At 36.6% G+C, this 14,070-nt stretch overlaps 1 protein-coding gene across 5 annotated transcripts in view; it reads right to left on the bottom strand.

The window, feature by feature from the left end:
• Positions 1 to 14,070, bottom strand: part of CFAP20DC (CFAP20 domain containing) — a 268,931-nt gene that overhangs the window by 111,826 nt on the left and 143,035 nt on the right. For all 5 annotated transcript variants that reach the window (XM_081072082.1, XM_081072081.1, XM_081072079.1 and 2 more), the window contains exon 6: positions 13,819 to 13,975. In XM_081072082.1, coding sequence (XP_080928208.1) covers positions 13,819 to 13,975 — 157 coding nt within the window. The remainder of the gene's footprint in view (positions 1 to 13,818; positions 13,976 to 14,070) is intronic.

Below are 14,070 nucleotides of genomic sequence, written 5' to 3'. Positions count from 1 at the left end.
TACATTAAAAAATCATCATCCCCATTTTATGGGTGGGAGTATCTTGTAAAATAGTGAGATTTATATAGATCTGTTTGTTATGGCTTCTCTCAATTCATATAGTTTAAATAAGGACTAATTTCATAATAGTTCACTGGTCCCAGACTCATTTATATTCATCTTGTTTATATGCAAATAGCCCGCAGAGCCTAGCACAGTGCCTTATTTATATAAAACCTCACCTCTCTGAAACACCAGTGAGAGATAAACAGAATGCATGGAAGTCCCTAATTGCCAAAATGTTTGTTTTAGTTTGTTTGTTATAACAGAATACCACAGACTGCATGGCCTATAAACAACCTATAAAAGAAACATATTTCTCACAGTTCTGGAGGCTGAGAAGTCCAACATCAAGGTGCCAGCAGATTTCGTGTCTGGTGAGGGCCCTATTCCTGGTTCAGAGATGGCTGTCTTGTTTGCTATGCCCTCACATGGCAGAAGGGGTGAGGGAGCTCTCTGGGTCCTCTTTTTATAAGGGCACTAATCCTACTCATGAGGGCTCCACCCTAATCACCTTCTAAAGGCCACACCTCCACATACCATCACTTTGGGTATCAACATATGAATTTTACGGGAACACAAACATCTAGTCTATAACAATATTGACACAAAGTCTACTTAGTTTTTGTTTGTTCATTCATTCATTCACCATATAACAGATTTTCTCTGGGTCTGGAATGGATTCAAATTCCTGCCATTATGAAGTTTACTGTACAATGCACAAAGATATTAAGAAGCAGGGTACTATAGGGGGTAAAAGTACAGGAGCTGGAACAAGGCGTCCTGGGTTCATTCTGGCTCCACCACTTATTAGCTGTGCGACCTTGGCATAGAAGTTTACCTTGTCGTGTCCTGCTCTCCTTAATTGTGAAACATGGATATAAAAATAACACCATATAGGGTTGTTGTGATGATTAAATGAGTTAATGTATATATAAGGGGCTTAGAGTAGTGCCTGGTACATAGCAAGTACTACATAAATGTTTTTTCTTAATAAAAAATACTTACATAAACTATTTCATTACAGTGGTGACAAAACTGCCACATCTTAGTAAGTATTTTTCATAATAAAAGGTTTTGATGTTTCAAGGGATAAATAAACCTGGATTATACAAAAAACTTGGCTAAACTGCATGAATCATACCTTTAGTTTCTTTTCTTTAATAATTGAGGAGAAAGTCACATGGACATTAAATTAAGCATTTTAAAGTGAATGATTCAGTGATATTTAGCAAATCTACAACGGTATGAAACCACTACCTCTATATAGCTCCAAAACATTTCCATCCAAAGTAAAATCCCTTACCCATTAACCAGTTTCTCCCCTTCCCTCCAGGCCCCAGTCCTTGGCAACCACAAATCTGCATTCTGTATCTACGGATGTGTCTATTCTGATATTTCATATAAATACAATCATACAATAAGTGGCTTGAATAAGTGACAATAAGTGACAATAAGTCTGCGTGTATAGTCCATTCATCACCTCTTGATGAACATTTGGGCTGTTTCCACATTTGGGCTATTGTGAACAATGCTGTTATGATCATACATGTACATAGATCTGTTTTGCATTGTTTTGAGTATATACTTAGGAGTAGAACTATAGGGTCATAGGGTGATTCCATGTTTAAGCTTTCTAGGAACTACCAAGCTGTTTTCCACAGCCAGTGAACCATTTTGTGTTCCAATTAGCAATGTACGAGGGTTCCAATTTCTCCCCACCCTTGCCAACACTTATTTTCCATTAAAAAACATTACAGCCACCCTAGTGAGCATAAAGTGGTATCTCATTGCGGTTTTAATTTGCATTTCCCTAAAGACTAATGATGTTAAGCATCTTTTCATGTGTTTGTCAGTCATCTGTATATCTTTGGAGAAATGTTTATTCAAGTCCTTTGACCATTTTTTAATTGCGTTGTGTCTTTTTGCTGAGTTGTAAGAGCCCTTTACATATTCCAGATACCAGATATCAGAATACACCCTCACCCCCCCACATACTCCCTATATGTAGAAACAGAATATATATCCTATCAGATACATGATTTGCAAATATTTTCTCCCATTCTGTAGGCTGTCTTTTCAATTTGATAGTGCTCTTTGATACACAAAAGCTTAAGTCTTGATGTCCAATTTATCTATTTTTAAAAATTTTGTTGCTGTGCTTTTGGTATCACATTTAGGAATCTATTGCCAAATCTAAGGTCATGAAGATTTAGCTCTACAGTTTTCTTATTAGCTCTTATCTTTAGGTCACTGATCCATTTTGAGCTAATTTTTATATATAGTGTGAGGTAGGAGTCCAACCTCATTCTTCTGCATGAGGACATCCAATTGTCTCAGAACCATTGTTGAAGAGACTGTTCTCTCCCCATTGAATGTTCTTGGCACCCCTTTCAGAATCAGATGTATGAGTACATTTCTTGTCTCACTTTTTTCCACTGGCCTATCTGTCTATTCTAACGGTACCAAACTATTTTGATTACTGTAACCCTTAGGTAAGTTTTGAAATTGGGAGGTGTGAATCCTCCAACTTTGTTCTTCTTTTTCAAGATGATTTTTGGCTATTTGGGTCCCCATAATCCCCAAATTCCATAGGAATTTAAGGATCGGCTTTTACATTTCTGCAAAAAAGACCATCGAAATTTTGAGAGACTGTATTGAACTCTAGAACTCTTTGAGTAATACTGACTGACATCTTAACAAAATCAAGTCTTGCAATCCGTGAACACAAAAAGTCTTTCCGTTTATTTGAGGTATCATTAATTTCTTTTAGCATTAATTTCTTTTAGCAATATTCTATAGTTTTCAGTGAAGTCTTTTACCTCCTTGGCTAACTTTATGCCTAGATATTTAATTATTTTGGATGCTACTGTAAATAGAACTGTCATCCTTATTTTTGAGATATGAAGTTCTATTATTGTAAAACTGATATTTTCTTTTTTTTTTTTTTTTTTTTTCTTTTTCAATTGCATTAATTTGATTTTTTTTTTTTTTGAAGTGTATTCATTTTTTTTTTTTTTTTTAATTTATTTATTGGGGTGACAATTGTTAATGACATTACATAATTTCAGGTGTACAATTCCGTATTACATCATCAATAAATCCCATTGGGTGTTCACCACCCAGAGTCAGTTCTCCTTCCATCACCATATATTTGATCCCCCTTACCCTCATCTCCCTCCCCCCACCCTCCTTACCCTCTGATAACCACTAAAATATGTCTGTGTCTATGAGTTCTTGTTTCTCATTTGTTTGTCTTGTTTTTGGTTTATATACCACATATCAGTGAAATCATAGGGTTCTCTGCTTTTTCTGTCTGACTTATTTCGCTTAGCATTATATTCTCAAGATCCATCCATGTTGTCACAAATGTTCCTATATCATCTTTCCTTAACGCTGAATAGTATTCCATTGTGTATATATACCACAACTTCTTTATCCATTCATCTATCGAAGGACATTTTGGTTGTTTCCATGTCTTGGCCACCGTAAACAAAGCTGCAATGAACATTGGAGTACACGTGTCTCTATAGAGAAATGCTTTTATATTTTTGGGGTAGATACCCAGGAGAGTGATTGCTGGGTCATATGGTAATTCTATTCGTAATTTCTTGAGGAACCTCCACACTGCCTTCCATAGCGGCTGCACCAGTCTGCATTCCCACCAACAGTGCATGAGGGTTCCTTTTTCTCCACAGCCTCTCCAACACTTGTTGCTATTTGTCTTGTTGATGATAGCCATTCTGACTGGGGTGAGGTGATATCTCATTGTGGTTTTTATTTGCATTTCTCTGATGATTAAAACTGATATTTTCAATGGAATAATTCTGAGTCTTGATTTACAGACATTCATGGTACATATTTGTGGGATCTATTGGCTGCTGGGCAGCTCTGCTACACTGAGATCTTATCCTCTTTCTTGCCCTGCGGTGGTTTGCTAGGCAAGGGCATTTTGAGTTCAACTCCTGTGCTGGAAGGAGAGGGAATGCAGCTTGAAACTATGAGGTTTGGGTCTGCTGTGCACTCACCTGACCTGGAGATAAAGAGAAGGGTAAGAAAACACTCAGCAATGTTAACTATTAAAAACACGAAACCATCCCAGGTATGGAGAAAGGCAACCTTGTGCACTATTGGGAAGAACTTGTCGGAGGCTCGGCCTTGAGTTCCACCTCTATGAACTCAGCACAAGATACATCATAAGTGATGGGCCTGCCTTTCCTCACTGGTATAATTAAGACATTGGATTAGATGCCCTGCTCAAGGAGCCTACTAAGGTAAGACATCAGTATTTCTAATTTTTCCTGTGGCCTTTGAAGGGACAATTTTCTAAACACTACTTGACACTCAATAAAGGTTTATTGAATAAAGACACTGAATGAATGAAAAATTGAACAAACTATTAGCCAATCTTTACTTCATTCATTAATTAAACATTTATGACAGGTTACCAGTGACAGGTTATGTGGAAGAGATAAAAATGTGAAAACCCAACATATGCTCTCAAGGGGTCTGCTTCTGAAATCGTATTTTGTTTTCTTTTTGCATTTCTAAACACAGAACACATATTCCCCAAGTACTGATTATTTAGAAAGAATACTGAATTGGGGAGTCAGGAGACCTGTAAAATCGTCACTGGCCTAGCATACATCCATGCTTAGTGGATAATCACTTGCTCTTTACTTTCTTCTCTTTCCTCTCCTCAGTTTTTCTCTTATCTATCTACACATACATTCTGTTTTTGCAAAAATGCAGAATGATATAAGTTAATCAATAATTAAGTCATGCAAATACCTAAAAATACCATTCCATGTCTCCTCAGGAACCATAAAAGTCATAAACTAAATTAAACCAGCATGCTTTACTACTTGTCCAGCATAAGGCATTTCTCTGGGAAAGTGAAAAACTGGTTAATTGCTATTTTAAGGTTCCATTAACTCATGTTCTATTATACCCACTGTATAAACAGAGAACAGCAAAGGATTAGGCAACATTTTCTAACCTGGGTGAGTTTAGGAAGTTCTAGAGTAAAGTGGTAGCAGTTTAACTAAGCCAAGTGTCCTGAGCTCAGTACTGAGCTCAAGCAAGCATTTAACACAGTATTTTAAAACTGAATCCTAGAATGGAATGTCAGAAACAGGTAAATAAAAGTTTCCTGTGATAAAAGTTTCAACACTATGACTGACTGTCTCTGCAGAAGAAAATGACCCTTCCTTCAGTAAGAATGACAAAGGGACGTCCGTTACTTACTGTAAGACAGACACCCTCCACAGAGCCAGTCAGCAAATTCTGCCATTCTTATTCCATGACATTTCTTGTATCTTTCCTTTTCTAATTTCCCCTCTCTTCTCTCCTCCCATGAGGGGCAGTGCACTGTAGTAATTAGGACCATATACTTGAGTCCTACTGCCAGGGTTCAAATCCTGCTTCTCCTACTTAACTGTTGTGTGACATTGGGCACATTATCTGACTTCTCAGTGCCTCAGTTCCCCTAGCTGTACAATGAGGATAATGGTAACATCCACCTCATAGTGTTGTCATGAGCATTAAATTAAGTTGATATGTATTAAGTGTTTACAGAAGCCACTGCTACTATTATCATCATCACCATCATCATCATCACCGTTATCACTTCTGCTACCAACCTCCTTGACCAGGGATACTCATGTATTCCATACTGTTATTCTTTGCCCTCTTTTATCCAATTGTCTTCTGAAGGAACTCTTGTAGTGTTAACTTTTCTGTGTCTATAATTACACAGTGAACTGTGGGGACAGGAACTTTGCTCTCTATCTTTATGTCACTCCATGTATGTGGCCTAGTAATGCAATATTATGCTACATCATACCTCCCACCCTTGCCGTGTGCCATACTGAACTACCTGCTCCTTTGACACATCAGATCCATTCATGACGTGATGCCTTTACAAGGACTGACAATTACGTTCGCAAACTTGCAACATGTGCTTACACTGGCAGCAGTGTACAAAGAGCTTGGCAAGGTTTCATAACCTTGGTATATCAGTGTCTCACAGGTGTGTTCTTGTTAATATGTGGCAATGTCTTACTGAGTGGTGTTCACTATTGTTGCGTGTTTTTGTGTGCTGTTGTGAGAAGGTCTGAGCTTGAATTAGAGCAATGAACAAACATTTAATTTCATGTTAAACTTGGCAAGAGTGGAAGTGAAATCAGAATCAGGGTCATGTTAGTCCAAGTTTATGGGGATAATGCCATGAAGAAAATGGCAGTGTACAAATGGATTAAACATTTTTCTGAGGGGAGAGAACACGTCACTGATTAAGAGAGGTCAAGGCGGCCAGTAATAAGCAGAATTGATGAAAATATTGCAAAAATTCATCAAATTGTACGTCAAAATCCTTGGCTGACTGTGAGAAGCATAGCAGACCAAGTAAACATCAATAGAGAAAAAGTTAGGAAAATTTTAACTGAAAATCTTGCCATGAGATAAGTGTGTGCAAAAATGGTCCCAAAGGAACTCATCGATGAACAAATACAAAGGAGAGTTGAAGTTTGCCAAGACCTTTTGGAGAGGCAAGACGATGTTAGGGCCATGTTATTATTGGTGATGAAACATAGGTGTACCAACAGGACCTTGAAACAAAGCATCAAAGTGCACAATGGAAGTCAGCCAATTCTCCATCACCAAAATAGTTCCATCAGTCCAAATCAAGAGTCAAAATGATATTGCTAACCTTTTTTGGTATCAGAAGGATTACTCATTGTGAATTTGTACCAACTAGACAAACAGTTAACCAAGTTTACTATTTGGCAGTGCTGAAAAGGCTGCATGAAAAAGTTAGATGAAAACAATCTGAACTTTTCATCAACAATTCATGGCTCTTGCATCACGACAATGCACCAGCTCACACGGCACTGTCTGTGGGGGAGTTTTTAGCCAGTAAACAAATGACTGTATTGGAACACTCTCCCTACTCACCTGATCTGGCCCCCAATGACTTCTTTCTTTACCAGAAGATAAAGGAAATATTGAAAGGAAGACATTTTGATGACATTCAGGACATCAAGGATAATACGACCACAGCTCTGATGGCCATTCCAGAAAAAGAGTTCCAGAATTGCTTTGAAGGGTGGACTAGGCATTGGTGTCGGTGCATAGCTTCCCAAGGGGAGTACTTTGAAGGTGACCGTACTGATATTCAGCAATGAGGTATGATGCACTTTTTCTAGGATGAGTTCTTAAACTTAATTGTCAGACCTCATATACAACTATGCTCTTTCCTCTGACTGAAATGCTGTGTCTTTTCATTGTTCATTTTCATAACTTGGGAAATAATTTTTCCGTCAGGATGCAGCTTTGAAAGTTTGTCTCTAGGTTAATATAGACCAAATACTGCTATGTGGACAGATACGGATCCATGAAGTCATTTTCATTGGCTTGGGGTGAAAATGCCAGCTTTATTCTGAAATTATGACCTTTCCTGTGTGTGTGTTTGTGCGTGTGTTTAAATGTCCTTTCATTTTATAAAACAATGAGAATAATTGTAGTTTTTCTTGTTTCTTTGTATGTTTTAATGGTCTGATTTGGCAAATTCAAATGGCAACCTTAATATGTTAGTCCTCAAGTTTTTCTTTTTTTTTCTTTGTTTTATAAATTTATTGGGGTGACAATTGTTAGGTGTACAAAGTTTTTCTTAACAGGTCTAAAAACTCCAAGTGCCTCACCAAGTGGCTCTCTCCAGTAAGGGTAAGTGCTCAGAGTCTCCTCTCACTGCTTGCCAAGCCCTTAGAAAGTCTGCACCAGGTACTCTAAGCTACACGTACATGGCAGTGTCCCTGTGAGACCCTGAGCTCCTTGAAGCAGAGGCTGTATGCATTCCAGCGCTTGATGTACTCGCATAGAAGGCAGGTAATTGTTTAGCACCTATATGTTGTGTGATAGTTTGTCTTTTCATATACATTTTTGTATTTGATTGGATCTTTACAACAACTTTATAGTAACTTTGGGGAAATCAGGCTCAGAGATGTTCAGAACACTCACAAAAATACAAAGTTGGTACATGATCACAGCAAATCTAATAGTATTTATCTAACCAAGGAACAACTATTATTCTCATTTTACTGATGAGGAAAGTGAAGCATAGAGATAGGGTGAGTACTGAGACAAGGTTAGGCTCTGGCAGCTATGTGGGGAATAGCGGGTTATACTCCACAGTAGCCTGAACCATAATATGCTCCCCAAAATCTATTCAGAACGTTTTAGGTAATCAAACATGCCACATTCATAAGGCTTCTTTCAGGCCTTCTGAATACCTGAAAGAAATCATACCAATGCTTGTTCTTGGAATCTTTTACAGATTATCCATTCACTTTCAAAAATTAATTATAAAACAAAATACATGTATATTGTTCAAAAATTCAAATAGTACTATAAAATTACGAGAAAAAAATCACACCAGTGTTCCCTAACTGCTGATCTTTCCACTTTACTCATCCCCCAGTCCACAATGCAGAAACAACTATTTTCAAGCCTTTCAACTGTATCTTCTAAATCTTCTAGTATTTACATCTATATTTATAAATAGTAGCCTTATACTGACATTTCTGCACTTAATAGTTATAGGTAATATCTCTGACTTCCTATTTTGGAAAAAAGAGGATTCAACACTGTTAAACAGCACCCCACCTCTTTTCCATCCCCACATCCTCCAAATATGATTTTCATAATTGGGGGATAAATTATTAGTCAGTGTTTTACATTATTAAGATTCTGTAAAAATGTTGTGCCACTATACACTTATTAGAATGGCAAAGACCCAAAACTCTGACAACACCAAATACAGGCAAGAATGTGGAACAACAGGAACCCTCATTAATTGCTGGCAGGAATGCAAAATGTTACAGCCATTTTGGGAGACAGTTTGGAGGTTTCTTACAGAACTAAACATACACTTACCATGTGATACAGCAATCACACTCACTGATAATTTACCCAAAGGAGGTGAAATTTTATGTCCACACAAAAACCTGTACCTGGATGTTTATAGCAGCTTCATTCATAATTGCCAAAACTTGGAAGCAACCAATATGTCCTTCAGTAGATGAATGGATAAATAAACTGCAGTCATCCAGACAATGAAATATTATTCAGTGCTAAAATAAAATGAGCTATAAAGCCATAAAAAGACATTCAGAAATCTTAAAGGCATATTACTAGGTGAACAAAGTCAACCTGAAGGCAACATGCCACATGATTCCAACTATGTGACATTGTGAATAACGCAAAACTATGCAGACAGTAAAAAAAAAATCAATGGTTGCCAGGGATTAAGAGGAAAGAAGGGATAAATAGGAGGAAAACAGAAGACTTTTAGGCAGTGAAACGATTCTGTATGATGCTATAATGGTGGATATATGCCATTTATTTGTCAAACCCACAGAATGTACAACACTTAGAGTGACCCCTAATGTAAACCGTGGACTTTGGATGATAACATGTCAATGTATATTCATTCATCAGTTGTAACAAATGTACCAGTCTGGTATGGGAGGTCATGGTTGGGGAAAACGCATGTGTGTGGAACTACTCAATTTTGCTGTGAATCTAGTACTTCTTTAAAAAATACAGTCTATTAAAAAAATGCACATCTGAGCCACATGATATACTATGATTACATTTCTTTTCTTGCACAACCTTTTGTTTTCCTTGGAGTTGATCACAGCTTTGTTTTGTTGCTGGTTTTCTATATTCTTAATATCAGTCCTTCCCAAACTCCCCATTAGTACTGTAAAATGACAACTGATTTTATTTTCTACGTTCAAACACATCAGACTCATTCTTTTCCTGGAGACGTTCCTCCTGAAAGCCTCATTTTTTCTGCTAAAACCTGAACCAATTGTTCTCTAGATGTGTTTGCTGCACAAGTGTCATCCTTTGAGTTCCTTTAACCATAATTCTGGAAATTCCCTTTGCTTTTCTCCTGGATAAAATTCTATGTTTCTTGGATCCCATATATGCCTTTTTCCCACATGTGCCTTGATTTACACCTTTATTTTTATGGAAAATATCTTCTAGATCTTTTCTGAGAAAGGATATAAATAAAGAAAAATTTGAGACCTTGAGTGTCTGCAAATATCTTTATTATGCACTCATTTAATTGACAGACTGGACAGGTGTAGAACTGTAAGTTGAAACTAATTTTTTCTTAGACTTTTGAAGGTATAGTTTCAATGCCTTCTACCATCTAATGTTGCTGTCTGAAGTTAGACATCATTCTCATTCCTAATCCTTTGTATGTAACATACTTAAAAAAAATTCTGGAAGCTTAAAGTATCTTCTCTTTTTCCCCTTCTGTTCTGAAATTACACAATTGTGAGTTTTTTTTTAATGAGCTATGTCAATCTGAAAATACCCGGTCTTCAATTTTGGGAAATCTTGTATTTCATTTGTTCTGTTTCCTCTAGTCTTTCATCTTGGAATCCTGTTACTCTGGTGGTGGACCTCTTGGACTAACGTCTAATATTTTCAACAATTTCCATCCTATTTTTAGTCTTTTAGGCTGCTATTTTTATTTTATATTTTTGGTTCTGTGTTGCCAGAGGAGGACAATACAATGCAGAATCCAAAAATATGTCTATGTTTCTGATTTCCAATGTCCAAGATTCACTCAAAACTTACCATGCACACCCGGAGACAAGACCAAGAGAAAAACAGGCAACAGAAACAGATCCACAGGAAAGCCAGATATTGGAATCATGAGCGATGGGCTTTAAAAATAACTTTAATATATTTGAGAAATTTGATAACAAGACAGAGAATTTCAGCTAAGAAATGGAAACTATAAAAAAAACCTAATAAAATTTAGAATCAAAAAACATAATAACTGAAATTAAGAATGCTGAAGTATGTATTCATTCAGCAGATTGATAAATATCCAAAGAAACACCTACATAGATCCTCTAAGAGAAATGTAGAATGACTCTAGCAGAACTATACAAAATAGCTTAAAGTGAATAAATATAGTATATTCTTACAATAGTATACCATAAAATACTGAAAATCTACAACAATATAGATGAATCTCACAAACAATGTTTTGTGGAAAAAATGTATATATGAAAGAATATGCACTATATGGTTCCATTTATATAAAGTTAAAAAATAGCTGAAATTAATCTGTGGTGTTAGAAGTCCGGATAGAGTTACTTCTCAGAAGAAATAAAAGAGCCATGACTGGGAGGGAATACAAGCAGGGCTTCTAGGATGCTTGTATTTCTATTTCTATTAATATTTCTTGATCTGGGTGGTGGTTACAGAAATGTAATTACTTTGTGGTAATTCCTCAAGCTGAACACTTATGATTTTTGAATGTCTTTATATGTATGCAAAAAGCCATAATATAATAAAATGAATATCAATGAAATATTTATTGAAGTAAAGCAGGAACAAATTCTTATTTTATAGATGTAGTAACTTTTCTTAACTCCAAGGAAAACATATATCTATTCCCCATCTTATCTATTTCGTTCTTCCCTCTAGTTTTGGTGTCTATCTACCATGCACCTGATGTATCTGAGTTCAGAAGCTCACTGGTTCAGTTTCTCCAGAGAATGTATCTCCTGTTGCTTAGTTATGTAGAGTTGGAGGATGGCCCTGGGGTCCTATAGGAACCTATGCAGAATTTTAACCAATATCCCTGTTTTTAGCCACACCTTTTTACCTTGTCTTTGGCAGAACCCATGACTGCCAATTTTTGAGCCCCTCTAAGGTTCTACATTATGAATATCATTGGTAAACCTCTCTGTAAACCTGGAAATTTCAGCTTCCTTTGCTCTTCTAAGTCAACTGTCACTCTTCACACTTACGAGATTTACATCTTTTGTCTGTTGTTTCCTCTTCATCCTGGTAGGTTTATACCTTTTTTTATTCCTATATTATAATTTTAGTGGGGCTTGAGGAAGGACCAGAGATAAAACCATGTATTTAATCTGCCCATTTTTTATTCTTTTTCCTGACATTTATTTAAAATTAATCACGTCCTATGATCTGATGTAGAATGCACATGTGTTTCTCTATATATTGAGGCTTCTTATTAGCTGGATGCAATTTTTTTTTAAATGAAACCTTTCACTTTCTTGTATAGCCTTTAAATGGTACATAGAAAGGAGTCGCTGTACTTCCTGGGTGATCACTGGGGAGCTGTTAATATGCTGTGTTTTATTATCAAATAAAATTCATAGGCACAGGTCCTGTTCCACAGAGTGAACCACCAAGGATTTCTCAGATATTCATCGAGATGAAGCACAGGTCTAAAGTTTACATACAAACTTCTAAGAAATCATCTCTGCCATCTTACGTGCAGCCCTTTTTCCTGGGCTTCTAGAAGAATTGATTTTGTTAAAAGTAATCCCAGATGCAAATCAAAAGAAAGCATCAGTATTCTCCCAATACTTTCAGTTGTGTAAGACTATCTTAGCAGGAGAATTTGTGTTGCTTTATGAATTCTAGATGGCTCAGTTATCTGTAGAGTATATTTATTAATCATGTAAAGAATAATTAACGTATGTGTTTCCAGTCTCCCTAGAAATAATAGGAATAACTCAACCCTCTATTTGAAAATGACCATTATAAAATTAATGTATTAACAAAATTTCTCCCAAATGACTTCATGAAACGTACACAGAGTATTGAGACAGCATAGTGGACAACTATAGTGCATTTTGGAGTCTGACACCTTTTGAAAACCCTTCCTAACACAGTGACTTGGCTACACAACGAGTCCTCTCCCTCGAGTCAGGAATTAGACCTTTGCTTTGCCAGCCTTCTTTCCAGCATGTGACCTAGGCTCTACAAATCACACAGCCATGCCAGTCTTTGTTCAGTAGGGAGAAACATAAAGAAGGAGAAATCCACTTCTGGCAAGGGCGGCAGGGAAGAAGACATCCGAATTTCAGGAGCATTAGTAATGGAACTTCTGGAAGCTAGAGCCCAGCATTATGGCGTGACTTATGAAATCTTTGCCCAGCGGCAGTAGCTACCGACGTATTCTTTGGAGCAATTTTGTGGCAGGGTCTGGGTTTGGCTTGGCTGTAACTTCCAAGCCTGACTTTTTGGATCTCCTTGAGATTCTATGAACTGGCTAATTTCCTTAAATAAATTATTATTTTTTTAAGTACCTAGAGAGGATTCTGTTGCTTATAACAAAAACACCTAATTCAGATGGTAAGTGCTACCATAAACAAAAAAGAAATGTAACCGCAAAACTACTATCTATCTATCTATCTATCTATCTATCTATCTATCTATCTATCTATCTATCTGCCTCCTTGTGACATTCAGCTACAGTAAAAATAAACATGGGATCCAGAGTAAAGAATGACATATGCTACAACATGGAAGAACCATGAGGACTTATGCTAAATGAAGTAAGCCAATTATACAGAAAAATACTGTATGATTCTACTTATGTGAGGAATCTAAAACAGTCAAATTCATGGAATCAAAGAGTTACCAAGGGTTGGGGGGAGGGGGAAATAGGGAGTTACTAATCAATGGGCATAAAGTTTCAGTAAAGATGAATGAGCTCTAGAGGTCATTGTATGTATAGTCAGCAATTATATATTGTATATCTAAAATTTTATTAAGAGGATAGATCTCACGTTAATATCCTTTCCACAACAAAATAAAATAAAACAAAACGAATTAAAAAAAAATCACTACCATGTACTCATACTCTCCGAAGGCATGTCTAATTTTCAAAACATATTGGAGAATTTAAAACTCTCGGTAGCAATGTGAACATACCATCTTTATCAGCGGTGTCTTGAGGCTTCGATTTTAAAGTGAAGATCTTCCTTAGCTTACAGTTAGCTGAGACAATAATTCCATCCAATGACTGGAAAACTGCTCCCTTGAATATTTCACTGGTAAATGCCACCAAGTCAATGCACAGATTGCACCACTAAAATAAAGAAAAGGAAAGAAGAAGTACTGTCTATAATCACACAAATGAGCAAGTCATCTGTATGTGGAAAGTCCAGATTTGAGGCAATTATC

The sequence above is a fragment of the Rhinolophus hipposideros genome (assembly GCF_964194185.1).
Source record: "Rhinolophus hipposideros genome assembly, chromosome: 14".
Taxonomy (NCBI): domain Eukaryota; kingdom Metazoa; phylum Chordata; class Mammalia; order Chiroptera; family Rhinolophidae; genus Rhinolophus; species Rhinolophus hipposideros.
This window is presented reverse-complemented; position numbering and strand designations above follow the sequence as displayed.